Genomic DNA, 14,771 nt, shown 5'->3' on the forward strand with positions numbered 1-14,771 from the left:
AGAATTTGCCAAATGCAGTAGAAGACTTAGAAAAACATCATTACATGTACGGTTCTTCTTGCCTTCCAGTGCAGCAACGTCCTCGGCACAGACTTCCTTAGAACACTTGGGGCGGGCAGTGTGGCTGGCAGGGTCCTAACTATCTTGCTAAATGACTTCTCTGGTTTGCTGACATGGTCTCTTTCTTTTCGGACCTTGGGCTTTAGAACTTCTCTCTCTAATACTTGCGGGAAGAGGGCTGGTTTTGAGTTTTTCTCAGCTTCCACAACTTTATATTTAAATGATTGTGATTCAGGGATCTTGACACATTTTTCATCGCAAATTTCATTTGGTTTTATATAAAGAGTTTGTATTTCTTTTTTGTAATGTGCAAATGTTACTAAATGTTGTTTTTTGTTATTGTTATTATTTCCTTTCAATCTCTGACAATACTGGTCTCCTAATTTCAGTTTCTCCCCAGCATTGGAAGTGAAATGCGTTGAAGTGTTCTGCGTGGACGGAATAGTGACTTTGTTCACATATTCTTTGTCGTCATTTGGCATTTTGCAATTAGGAATTCCTGGAAATGGTGACAGCACTGCTTCAGGTTTTTCCTGTACCAACAATTTATGGATGTTGTTGTGACCCTTTTTTTCAAGGGACTTCGTTTTTAGTGTCCTTTCAGAGCAAGCATTTGATTGAGGTATTTTTGATTTACTGCTCCAACTCTGTGGGTCTTGAATCTCTGTTTTAAAATCAAAATTTTCTCCTCGAGGAAGCTGCATGAAACCGTATTCTTTCCTTTGTTTCTTAAGCACTAAACCTGAAAGTCTTTCTGATGACTTATTTAATGGAATCTCCTGGGTATTTTTATTGGAAGAAGGTTGTGCTTTAATTAAACTCAGTGTTTTAGTTCCTTCTTTAGGATAATATCTTTTCTGTTCCCTAATTATTGATGGATTTTCTTTAATATTCTGTAAGGAAAAATATTCCTTCCCTTCCTTTCTTGTCAGTTTTGTTTCTACAAGTTTATCCTCAGGAACCTTTTGTAAAGTGGTTTTTTGAACAATTTTTGAATGTTTCTTTTGCTTTTCTGAATGCTCCTCCATAAATTGATTTTCACCTCTAAAAGATAAACCTGGCTTTATACATTTTAATGGTGTGGAACTAGAATTAATCAAATTTATATCCTGGTTGATCCCCTCTAATTGCCTTTTTGTGATTAGTCCTGCTTTTGAAAGTTTGTCTATAAAAAGCCTCTGGAGGTGTTTGCTTAAATCAGCTTTTAGATTTAATATTTCATTTTCTGATAAAGCTATAAGATAGTTTTGTAGAGACTGATTTAAAGGATATTTCATGTTCATTTCAAGTCTTCTACCAAAACTCCCCCTGGAAATATCTTGTCCTGACTCAGGAAAAGATATTGAGGCACTTTTATTTCTTCGAGAAGATATGTTTGAGTGTACAGGCTCAGACTCTGTGTCTTTAAATAAACTGTTTTGTGAAAGGTTTTTTAGGAAATAGTTTTGGAGAATTTCATTTAAAAAAGATCTTAGCTTTATTTCCAAATGTTTATCTATGAAATGATGATTAAAATTATTTACAAAAGACAGGATTTCTTTTACAGTTTCTGAATATTTCTCCAGAAAGATATTTTGCCCTTTTGGTTGTGCTTTCTCATTCATCAAATACAGATTTTGATAGATTGTTGGTAAGTCCTCTTTGGTGATATGTCCTGATTCTGAAAGTCTTTCTACAAGGTAATGCTGGATATGTTTACTTAATTCAGATTTTAAATTTTTTATTTCTGACTCTGAGAGTTCTTCTAAAAATACACGCAGCTTTGGACTCAAAATAGGTTTTCTGTCTAATTTGTCTGCTTCATCAAAATTCTTTCTGATTTCTTCAAGGTTGTTTGTTTTATTTGGAAAAGGATGTTGAATTAGTCTTTCTAATTCTTTTTCTGGTTGTCTTCTTTCAGACTGACTATATTTGAAAAAAACATTAAACATGTTTTTTACAAAGGATTTTAACATTATTACATCTGACTCATTAAGTTTGCCCATTAATGAGTTACTTAAATTTTCTGAAGTAGAACTTAGATAATTTTCTTCTCTATTAAGCCTCTGACCATTACTTGGCAAATCTGTTTTTTTATCTGGTGTTGACTGATATTTTGAATCTTGTTGGGATATATTTTGGCCTTCATCTATCAATTCAACTCTTTTATTAAAAAAAGAAGTAATTTCTTTGGGAATGGTGGGTATATTTTGCCCTGAAAGAGATTCTGATTTGCCTTTGATTTCTGAGTAATCTTCTGTGGAATCTTTTGGCTTTTCTTCAGCAAAGACTGTCTCTGTATCCAGCAAAGAAGTCTTCTGGTTTTCTTCACCTAATTCGATCACTTTGATTATCCCAGATTCTAACAGAGTATCTATAGGAAATGACTGTATTATCTGGCTTATAACAGATTTAGCCTGTGGCAATTCTATTTCATCATCATTGTCTTCATAGTGAACTAGACTATTTGAAGAGACACTCTCCCAGGCTGTGGGCAACTGAGTCCACAAGTTCATCTGTGTTCCACTCGATTCTTGCACTCCAATCTCCAAATCTGAGAGGACGGGGGCAGTGAATATTTGCGTTATAAGATAATCATGCACAATGGAATTTAGACTCGGTTTTGAGCTGGATCCTTCACTTTTTAAATGTTTCTTTTTGAAACTACGCTTCTTTTTAATTGTAAAATCTGTCTCACCAGTCTCTAAGTGTGTCTCAGAGACAAATCTCTTTTCTACCTCTGAAGAACTCCCTGGTGCACCTTCTGACAGTGAATCTGCAGGAACATCTTTAATTATTTGACTTAAAAGAGTCTTTGAGTTTAAAATGGTTCCTTCTGAAAGCCAGCTATTTAAATCTTGAATTTTTTCAAATACTTTGTCTTCCAAACTACTTGGTGGTTCAGCATGAACACTTAGAAGTGAAGAACCATGATTTTTCTTTCTTGCTTCAGTGTCCATAGGAACTTCTGTCTTAGAAAATAATTTATCTGAAAGATCTTGCAGATTTTTACTTAAAATTGACTTGAGCACCATTGATTGTTTCAAATTTTCTATGTGGGAAGGAAAACTTAATGATTTTGAGAAGAGATGTGTATTTCCATTTCCAGTCACTGACGATTCTCCTTCAAAGTTTGGTAAAGATAGATTTTGCAGTCTTTTCTTTAACTTATTCTTAGCATCCAAAGTCTTGACTGTGCTGATACCAGGATCATGGGCTAACTTTTTCTTAGTGTCTAAAGGCTTTACGGTGATATTGAGATCTTGCGGCCAGGTTTTATTAGTGGGTCTGGCAGTCTTTGACTGTGTTGGGTAAGGAGGATCTTGGTCTTCATGCTCTATAACCTCTGCACTTAAAATGCTTCCACATTTGTACGTGTCTCCGTCTTTCTTTTTTCTGACTGACATTTTGTCGTTTATATTCCTTAGAAAAGGATCAAAACTGTCCTTGATGTTGAATTTCTGGAACTGTAATATTAAAAATAAAAAAGGTAAGAAATTCTGTAGCATTTATGTCAAATTTATAATAAATGTTCTAGTTAAGTTTCTCTGAGCAATCTATCAGTCTATATATTCATCCTCCTGCCTTCTACAAAGAGAAAAACAACTAACTATTTAAAAATATTTGAAGTTGGAATAATAGTAAGAATTGTAATGCAAAATTTTCAAATACCTAATCCTGATACTATTTTATGTCCAAGAGCTTTTTGATACCTGGAATATTTTTAAATATTTAAAAGGCACTCATAAATAGTTTTTTCTTAAGAACTTAATTTCCAGTGTTAGCTGCATTTGCTTACACAATGGCTCCCATCAGGATCTAAGTTCTAGCCAAATAAATATTTATGATTTTAGTAGCAATGTAGGAAATTTTTAAAAATACAAGTAGGAGAAATCCCATTGAAAGTATCATAAGTATTCCCTAAAGACTTAAGTCTGAGAATTTCAAAAATGTTGAGTTCTACCCAGTATTTGCTGTGTCATAGTAGAATCTTACTTTTTGATGAATACTATTATGCCTCACAAATGGTTGAGAGAGAACAGTACAAAAAATTCTGGATTACACTGAAATTTCAGTGTAATATCCATAGGCAGTTTTGCAGCTCTGGGATCAGGCTGAAGTAGCCTTCAAAATGAAGTCTTTTACTCAAACTCTTTATTCATACAACTTCTACATCATCCAATTGAAAAAAGCAAAATGTGGAATAAACAGCCTAGTATGCATTTTAGTTTATTTCAACTTAGTAGTTCAAACATCATTTTAATGGATACTATTTATTATAATGGGTTTTCAAATGCTAGTTGACACCCAGGTGACAGCATAAGAATCCCATGAGGTTTTTTGAGAAATACCAATTCCTAGACTCCATTTCCAGATTGAGATTCATTATGTCAGAGGTGAAACCTGGGAATACATATTTTTTTTTAAAGACAGCCAGGTATTTCTAATGAGCAGTCTGGTTTTGGAACCATTGAATTACATAAAGTATTAGAGAAACCTAGTATTTAAATATAATTGATATAGGATAACTCAGGACTCACCTGATACTTTGGTTTGAATTCTTTATATTCTGGCCTGAAAGATGGTGAAATGTATTCTTCTGGTGAAAAAGCCACCTTATAAAAAGAGAAGTTTTCATTTTAGACTGCTTGTAATGCAAGGATATTTACTAAGATAATTTTATTCTTTCAATAGTTATTAGAGATATAAAAAATTTTTAAACCTAAATATTTTTCTCATAATTACTATACTTTCCAACTGTCAAAGAAATTTGTATATATATATATATATATATATATATATATATATATATATAAACACACACACATATATAATTTTAGCTTCCTTGATACTGTAATATTCACCCTACTGAATTTGTAAAATCAAAATAATACACAACTTCAAGCAGAAACAAAAATAGAAAAGAAATAAAATCGTCAGAAGAAATGTAATCTGAAGTGCTTTAGATAATAAATGGCATCTGATATTATATTGAGGTAGCATTTTCAATGATTTTCAACCTGCAATTGTTAAATGGGTACTTAACACTGCCTAAGGAAACACTTGGTGCTAAATCAAGGTGTATAGGAACAATTACGGAATCACAGAACCTTTGAACTTTTAGAAATGGAAGTCACCTTAGAGATAATCCAGTCTTACTCCTTGTTTTACACAAGAATCTGAAGTTGAAGTGTGTTGCTCCAAGTAACCCAGATGCTTATTAGCCTAAATCCAGGTGTCCCAAATTTCCATCTGATGCCCCTTCAACCACACAATCAAGACTGCAGTGAAGGAGGAAGGTGGTCTGGGAGCATCAGCATGTGCACGCGCAGTGCCAACTCATCTAGAGAAAACTCGACACCATCTCATTGTAGCACTCTTAGTACTGGCAACCACTTTCCCAGACATCATCTCCTTTAGTCCACAGAGGGCTCATTATATACCAAGTTAGTTCACAGAACAATTTAATGAATGATGTTTTCATAAGAAATACTTTTGGCTTAAGTGTTTATTAATATTAAGCCATTAATAACGTGACCTTATTCTTAACTCTTCTGTGGCTTCCCACTTTTGCTGTTATTCATTGCCCTCACACACTCACTCTAAATTATTTCTGCAAGTTTCTCAATATTCCCACTACAGTCTCTCTCCTCCAGGCAAACATATCTGACTTTGAATTCTTGAAATACTCTTGTACTTTTCCACACCTGTGTTTTTGCTCATTTTGTTTTCCTTTGCTTGAATTTCCCAAAATCTCCCTTAAAAACAGTTCAGATTCTAACATTTGAAAGTTCATTGCTTTAAATGAATTTAGTAGAAAATAAAAATTAAAAATAGGGGCCAGCCCTGTGGCCGAGTGGTTGATTTTGTGCACTCTACTTCGGTGGCCCAGGGTTTTGCTGGTTCGGATCCTGGGCGCAGACACAGACATGGCACCGTTCATCAAGCCATGCTGAGGTAGCATCCCACACAGCACACCCAGAAGGACCTACACCTAGAATATACAACTATGTACTGGGGGGCTTTGGGGAGAAGAAGAAGAAAAAAAAAAAGATTGGCAACAGATGTTAGCTCAGGTGCCAATCTTTAAAAAAAATTTCTTTTTAAACTGCTCTCAAAAGAAAATGTGCCATCTGCCTAGGTAGAGATCCTATGTGAGTTTTGAATCTTAACAGAGAAGCAGAGGAGAGCTTGCTGTTACTCACATTTCCACATCAGATAACTGAAGGGGGATAAAAAGAAAGGAAAGAAGTTCCATGTGGGAGAGAAACACAGTGGTTCTTTGGAAATGTTGTAGGCTCCCCAGCCACCCCTGCCTGTCCTCTTCCACCCCTATACACCCTCCAGGATATACCTGTCACACAGCGTACAACTATACAATCAACATATTCCTTCACTCACAAATATAAAATGAGCCAACAAAATTCACCAGAGATATGAGGAAAATCAACACAGGTAAGTGAAGAATCAATAAGAAGAAACAGAACTAACCCCAGAGTAAAGAGAGATATTTCTGAGGGATGTAGGGGGAAGGCAACCCTTGGAAAAAATTCTAAATATCATGAGGGATCAGAATTTGCCACATCAATATGGGTCTCTTTGGCTTGATTATTTTTAAGAACAAAAGACTCAGGAAGAAACTTTGACCTTCCTCCTAATTGCCTAAAAGAATTTAAGACAGAAGGCCTGTTTCAGGAAGGAGCTATCACCATAGATAACTATAGCATAATATGAACTAGGTGTAGTAGACAAGAACTTAGCAAGGCCCATTTGATCAAAGTCTTCCCCATGTCACAATGTCTTTGCAAGGTATGACAAACATTTGTTTACCAAACATTTGCTTTTTCATCTCCATGTGAATTGCTTCCCTCCCCTTTGAAGTCCCACACCACTACCCCAACATCCTCCTTTGTCATTAGCTGAAGATGGTATTTAAGGTAGTGGCTTTGCTTATTTTGATGAGTAACTCCGTTTTCTAGGGTTTCTCTCATGTATACATGTTATTAAATTTGTTAAATTTTCTCCTGTTATTATGTTTCATGTCAACTTAATTCTTAGACCAGCCAGAAGAACCTAGAAGGGAAGAGGAATATGTCTTCCTTCCCTAGGGTTGGTGACAAAGATGAGAGAAAACTGGCAGGACATTGCTCACTCCAGGACTACTGCAGCCAAGATATCTTGGACCTCCAACAAGAGCCAGCAGGAGGTAAGAGTGCTTACCATGTTAATCTCCTGGATCTCTGCCTGCAGGGTCCATTGGAAGCGAGAGTGATGAGGTTTTTCCTTTTCTAAATTTAGATTAGCAGGAGAAAATACTTGTGAAGCTAGTTTCTTGGACTCGGTGATTCTGGGAAATTTGGTTTGAGAACTCTTTGGTTTTTATTGATCCTTCTCCTCCTAGAGATGGTCACTGTTTTTCCCTGTCTCTGTCATTTGTGTCATTTGTCATAAAAAGGAAAAACCACAGGCATAGGCCTGATAAACCTGTTGTTCGGGCTGGCCTAGCAATCTGGTTAATATGCACATGAGGTAAAAGCTATTGCTAAGGGACACCTTGGAAGTCAAAAAGCCACAAAATAGGTGGGCATGGGTCAAGCCTTTAAGAGCCATTAGGACACTCGTCACCTCAAAAAGACTCCTGTGATAGGATAAGTTGGTCATCAAATGGGGTAGATGACATGGGTCACCCATCAACCTTAAGGAAATTTCTGTGCAACAAGGTACTCTGTAAAACTACACACAATCCCCAACCCCTTGGCACATCTCTCATAGGTATTAGTTTGGCTCCAAGAGATCCAAGGCTTCAAGCTGTCATGTGTATGTAAGATAAGATTTTTTCTTGTGTCTTGTTCTATGTCTGAGAGCTTGGCTTTGTGACTTCACTGGTCTCCGCCATTTGGAGGATGCACATACCAGCGTGCATCTGGTGGTCAGTCAAATAGAATGGGGTTCCAAGATGCACTCTCTTTGTCTGGCTATTATGAAACCAAAGTGGGTCCACTTCTTGGTGAGTTGAAATCAAAGTCTTCACCAGAAGTAGTTGTCACACAAAGTAAGATTTATTTGAAGCAAATAAGGAGCCCAGGGGGAAATATTTCCAAAGCTGTGGCTCTTCAAGCAAGGAAAGCAGGAACATTTTACTTTGGATGGGAATGAATATTCAAAAGGGAAGTTTCGTCATCACACGTAGAGGTGGGTATAGGCTCACGCAGATGCAGTTGGAAAATAAGCTTCCACATACATCTCATGTTACGATAATGAGGCCTCAGCTCCTCCTGGGGCAGAGATCTTAACATTAAAATGAACCCTTGGGCACCTCTCGGCCATCTGCACATGTATAACTCTTGTGATGGTGTTTGGGCCTGTTTAGGGCAGTTGGTAATTGCATCTCTTAATGTAACTAAAAAAATCAATTTTGAAAAACAGTTAAGTGCTTCCAAAACCTCCTTTGAGTTGCTCCGGGGCAGTTAGTCACATGGCTGTACCAGCTCTCAGGGGATTTTTTCATAGGAGTCCCAGTCCTTAAGAGGCCTTTGTCATCTCAAACTTCGTTGCTTGTTAGTGCTAGAAAAATCCCATTCCAGTAGCACCTGTCCGGTGTCACAGATTAGCGGGTTTCTAACTAGAGGCATCCCACATTCCTGTGGGAGACCAGAGACATTGTTTTCACGACACCATCCTTACTGCCTGTGCAATGAAGGCCTTTGCTTTCTTAGACTGTTTTTGGGAGTGGATGTTCTTGATCTTGTGAGGGCTGCTTCTTTTGCACTGTCTTTTGGGGATTCCTCTCATCTCTCATGTTCATAAAAGGCTTATTGGTATGAGTTGCTATTAAGATCCTACTCATCAGTGGCCAGGCAATGGACCTCTTAAATTGGAAAATATTCTAAGTTGGAAACATTTTTAGAGAGCATGCATCATAAACAGCTGTTTTACAGGTACTTGTGAAGAGACCAAATTAAAAATAAATACAAAGAAATAACAACTAGCTTTAAGAACTTAATCAAATTTGGGGTCTCAGCTTCCTCTCATGGTCTTACATATGCTAATGAAAGCAATAACTCAGTTAACAAGTGAATGGAAAGAAGCTGAGGGGAGGGTCAAGGGACTCTTCTCAAGAAGGTGGAAATTTTCAAAAGGGCTTTTAGGAAATCAGGTAAATAAAACAAATATTGAAAGGGGAGAAAACAACGAGGAATCAGAAAGGAGAGAGTCGTGGGACTCATCCCAGCAGGGTGAGAATCTTTAGATGGTTATTTAAAAAATGGACATTAATGGAGTTAAAACAAAGGTTTTAATACAGCACTGCCTAAGGTTGGGGGAAGCCAAAGGGACCTCCTACTGGCCCCCCCAACATTAAAGGGCCCTAAACAAGTATGCTCAATTTACCCCAGTTTGGAGAAATTTAAAAAGTCCAGAAGGCATAGATCACAATGAGAAACCTGAACAACAATTGCTTGGGGCAACAGTTAGGCCAGTTAATAAAGTTAAAGATTGACAAAAGGGCCAGGGTCCCTTGGCTTGACCTCTCTCTGGGAACTAAAAGTCTTTTGCATAGGGATGGATAAAACAACCAGGAGATGGGAAAGAAAAATTTTCGAGGCTCCTGGATGTAAGAACCCCATGAGGCTCCTTGATGTAAGAACCCCATGAGTTGTGCACCAAAACTCATTGTTGGGACACTGACAGAGGCTACAATTAGACTGAGAAAACATAAAAGTGTTAGAGGTGATAGGATTATAAAGGTTGGAATGTTTGAGCTAGTATTATATGAAGTTATGTCAACTTTGCCTGGATGTTTTTTGGAAATAAAATGCTATGTATGGCCAGGAGTGCTTCCCCTACCTGATATTATAAGACTGAGCTTATTGATGAAGTGCTAATGGAAGCTATGATCAGAGGTAAGAGAGCTGATGGAACTAAGATAAAATTTTGTAGCAGAATTGGTATATTTAAATGGCCTTTATGTGAAATGATTGCATCTCTTTTGCCTGATTATATTATACATTGTATTGTGGGGACAGACATTGTGTCTCACTGGGGAACATTTCCCCTGCCTGATATTGTAAAACAGAGGGCATATAAATCTGTCCTTCAGGCAATGTTAATTAAACATGCTAAAGGAAGTCAATATAGTTGCCTGAATTCATACAATGTGAGATAGAAACTAAAGGCTAATATTCAGGTGCTAATAAAAAAAATAATGGAACTCCTCCTCTGAGGGTGAATTGGTCTAGGGTTAAATTGTTCATTCAGAAAGAGGGCCTTTGCTAAATACTTTATGCAGACGTTTTAAAGGTGTGGCACATTGTCCTGAAGTTTTAGAACATAAAAATCTTTTGATTTACCTCCTAATTAAAAACCTCCCTGATATAAAGAAGCAAATTAAAGAAAGTAGAGTTGGATGAGCAAATCAGCCTTTAATATCATTCAGGCTACAACCCAAGTATTTGAGAAAAGAGACTATCTTTGTCTTACAAAATGGGAGAGGAAATATTTGGAAATTGGACCAAAAAAAAAATAAAAAGATCTTAAAGGTCCTCTCCACAAATATTAGTAAAAAGATATAGCAGGTGAACATAACTCTTTCCAATTGCTAAAACAAAATTTGAATCCAATTATTCTTTTATGAACTAGTGAGTTTTGTATTGTATCTGATCTGTAGCAAAAACTTAATGGAAGCTATAAGGTCTCTTTCTGTCTCTGCCTGTGTGTTCATGTATTTCTATATGTATATATTGTAAACCTGAGATATTTTTCTACCTCCAGGTAGTATGGCCAAAACTAAGAGCTCTATTTAATTGGCTTAAGCACTTATATAAATTATTTCTAACTGTAATAGAAACTAACCCAAGTATTTTTCAAATGAACATGATATAAAATAATCTTTTGTAAATAAAAGCTTATTTAAGTTTGTTGGTTTGATTAAAATAGACATGTCCTCAAAGTTATCAGCACTGGAGATGATGCAGACATACAGCCTGGGTTTACTAGTCGAATAAGCTCATGTTATCTCTGTTACAAATTTGTCAACAGAAATAATAACTTAGAATGATAGCTAATTTTGTCTAATGTCTCATGAAGTTTTCATGAGTAATCTAAACATAATTGTTGGGAAGAAATGATTTAAATAGATGTAAGTGCAAATAGAATTTATAGATAAACTTTTAGCAATAATTGTTTTTTATGGCATGTTTATTTAAAATGGCTTCCAAAATGTAACATGAAACTTTGAAGCTTTGCTAGGTTAAATTAAATGATGGAAAATTCATTGAGTATCTAGATCTTTCCAAATAAGATACAATATTAGACATTAATTATTATATATAGATTTATCTACTTTTGGCTTCTTATTACAGAGAAACTAAAAGATGTTTGGGTCTAGTGGTAAACAAGCATTGTACTTTCCTAAAACATTGTACTATGAAGTAACATATGTTTTGAGAAATTACTAAACGTATTTATAAAAACTACAGAATGCTAATGTAAAAAACAGTTGATAAGTGCTCACTTCTCAGTTTTCACTACAAATTAAGGTTTCTAGGAATTAAAAATTGTAATTAATATATGTGATTGAAGCTACTAAAAATTAAGATAAACATCTCTGTATACAAGGAAAGTAAAATGCAGTTTTCAGAAAAGAAGGTATAAGAAATGGAGATACTTTGTTTATTTTGTTAAAAAAGTAAATTTGTCCTAAAACAAAACTAGTTATGGGAAAGAAGAAAGGACAAATTCTGAATGTAAAAAAGAAAGTTACAGAAGGGTTGTGGAAGAGGAACCCTGAAAAAGAGTTTTGTGCATGATCAACTTGGCTAAGATTGAATTTAATTAAGTGAATGTTTTTAATATGAAAAGTAAACTGGTACAAAATTATACTTTGGGGGGCTGGCCCCGTGGCTGAGTGGTTAAGTTCACGCGCTCTGCTGCAGGGGGCCCAGTGTTTCATTGGTTCGAATCCTGGGTGCGGACATGACACTGCTCATCAAACCACGCTGAAGCAGCGTCCCAAATGCCACAACTAGAAGGAGCCACAACGAAGAATATACAACTATGTACCGGGGGGCTTTGGGGAGAAAAAGGAAAAAAATAAAATCTTTAAAAAAAATTATACTTTGGTTTTCTCTCTCTTAAAAGGATAATTTTCTTGAACTTTTAGTCACTCTTGATAAAGAGATAATAAAGGGTTTTTCTTTATTTTTGAGTAAGTCTACCTAAAAGGCAGAAATTCTATTTTTTGTCAAAATAATTTCCTATGTTCAAAAAGCTGAGGTCTCTCTGTTAAGAGAAGTAAGGTTTTTTGATAACTGTTTAACTCTCCATAATTGCCTTGAACATCTGTTGTCACTTTGGCTAAATGGATAATTTGGTATTGTTTCACAGTGACCTATGACCCTATTTGACCAAGTCTTTCAAAACCTTTTGGTATTTTTGACAAAATTCCCCAAAATTCAAATCCTAAATAAAGTCTTTCTTCTGACCTGAAAGTAACTTTGAGAATTTCCAGCAGATCCCTGAAACTTCTCAAAGAATTTGTTCTCTCTGCCTATAAAGAGGGAGATATGAAACTAATTAGAGTTGTTTGGTACGTTAAATTGCATGGGAAGCATTGTCAAATAAGTGATGCTAAACCTCCCTTATGGATATGTTTGTACTCATATGTTATTAATATAAAGGGAAACTTTTTCTCTTAAGCTAACTATGACTTATAGCAATTTGGTAAATTATACCTTTGTAAGCAGAATTCAAACATATACCTTTTTCTCCCTACCTGATCCCTACAGAATTTGGAAATGCTTACTGATTAAATATTCTTATTTTCATGGCAATACGGTTTGCATAAGTTTAACACGAATCTATTCTCTTTATAACAGGACATATTGGAAACACTGGTAGTATTACCAAGGCTTTGACCAGAATGTCATATTTGAGAGAGACATGCATAGACTAAGATATGACCAAACAGCTATAAGGAACAAAAGTTGACTTTATGGAACAAATAAAACCCCTCGGAAATATCAGCCTGGTACCCTGCTTACAGGTTGCCAGCAATCTTACCAGGTGAGTACAGAAGGTCACTTCCTGGCAGGTGCAAGAACCTCAAGATATTTGGGGGACCTTGAGAAGAAAAGAATTCACCCAATTATATAGGTATTGCAGGCAGAGTCTGATGACAAGTCCTTGGCCTTGCTTTCCTGGCCTCAAAAGGCCTTTAAAGTTCAATCTGAGATTTCTTACGAAAAGTTCCAGCAAAACAGATTTAAAAGACAATAAATGATCAATTGCTATTCTTGCTGTACTTATGTAAATAACTGGGCCAAGTTTATGGAAACCAGACTTACTTTGCAAACCAATTAGTCTTAATTTGGCTATCTTTGACAAAAGTAAGAATGATTTTAGAGAGAAAAATTGTGTTTCAGTAGAAACTATAATATGCACTCATGAATATTAGATTCTAGTTCTGTTCATTGTCCTTGAGATTTTTGTTTTCTACCTGTAAACTGGACTGAATCCCGAATTCTTCTAGTTTCCTCAAATATCTGGCTACAACTCTCCAAACTAATGCTTCCAATTTCCCCCCAACTTTTGATTTGGAATCATTGAGAACTGAAGCCACCCTTTTTCCTGAAGCCCTGCAAACTGAAGCTGGACACTTAATATAAGATAGATCACTCTGATAGCCCATGTATAGACAATTTTCATGCCTGTTGCTATATAAGCCACTCAAAAAAAGTTTACCTGAACACCCAATGACATCATCAGAGACATTTCAAACTGCAAAAGATGCTTTGACACTGACATCTAGAAATATTCTTGGTTGGCCATCCTCTGGGCTCAGAAACTGGCTTATAATTTGCTCCAACCATTAACCTTGTGTTTTTTTCCCCCATAGAAATCCTTCTTATTAAATACCTGATTGCTTACACAATATAGGCTTAACTTTGGAAGCCTACCTACATTACCACCTCCTAAAATGAATTTAACAGGACTGACTTATTGTCAGGACTAATAGACTGGTTCAATGAGATGGAACAATCTACCAACTCAGCTTCTGGACTGTGAAAATTCTTGAAGTTTCAAAGGTGGGAATGTGGGGGATCACAATCTACCACACCAAAATGTGTCTCTTTGGCTTGATTATTTTTAAGAACAAAAGACTCAGGAAGAAACTTTGACCTTTCTCATAACTGCCTAAAAGAATTTAAGATAGAAGGCCTGTTTCAGGAAGGAGCTATCGCCATAGATAACTATAGTATAATATAAACTAGGTGTGGTAGACAGGAGGGAACCAAGCAAGGTCTATTTGATCAAAGTCTTCCCCATGTCACAATGTCTTTGCAAGGTATGACAGACATTTGTTTACCAAACATTTGCTTTTCCCTCTCCATGTGAATTGCCTTCCTCCCCTTTGAAGTCCCAAATGACTACGCCCAACAGATTTCTTTGTTTTTAGCTGAAGATGGTATTTAAGGTGGTGGCTTTGGCTATTTTGATGAGTAACTCAATTTTCTGGGGTTTCTCACATGTATACATGTTATTAAATTTGTTTGATTTTCTCCTGTTATTTTGTCTTGTGTTAATTCAATTTTAGACCAGCCAGAAGAACCTATAGGGTAGAGGAATATTTTTTCCTCCTCTACAGTAGTATCCTCAGAGATATTCAGAAGGATATTGATTTCCACTTAGCTGTATAATAGGCATCTCAAATTTAATGTATACAAAATAGAATT

The 14,771-nt window shown here is 35.9% G+C and overlaps 1 protein-coding gene and 1 long non-coding RNA gene across 46 annotated transcripts in view; one reads left to right on the top strand and one right to left on the bottom strand.

The window, feature by feature from the left end:
* C2CD6 (C2 calcium dependent domain containing 6) overlaps positions 1–14,771 on the bottom strand; it is a 168,369-nt gene that overhangs the window by 3,120 nt on the left and 150,478 nt on the right. For 37 of the 45 annotated variants that reach the window (XM_070241576.1, XM_070241556.1, XM_070241574.1 and 34 more), the window contains 2 exons: positions 4,581–4,655; positions 45–3,506 (listed from right to left, as the gene is read on the bottom strand). In XM_070241576.1, the coding sequence (XP_070097677.1) occupies positions 45–3,506; positions 4,581–4,655 (3,537 nt within the window). The remainder of the gene's footprint in view (positions 1–44; positions 3,507–4,580; positions 4,656–14,771) is intronic. The other 8 variants (XM_070241579.1, XM_070241558.1, XM_070241578.1 and 5 more) reach the window with 1 other exon arrangement.
* Positions 3,439–14,605, top strand: LOC138918689 (uncharacterized). The gene is made up of 3 exons (XR_011428350.1): positions 3,439–3,529; positions 7,099–7,246; positions 12,915–14,605. It is a non-coding gene; the product is annotated as an uncharacterized lncRNA (long non-coding RNA).

Source organism: Equus caballus, chromosome 18 (assembly GCF_041296265.1).
Source record: "Equus caballus isolate H_3958 breed thoroughbred chromosome 18, TB-T2T, whole genome shotgun sequence".
Taxonomy (NCBI): domain Eukaryota; kingdom Metazoa; phylum Chordata; class Mammalia; order Perissodactyla; family Equidae; genus Equus; species Equus caballus.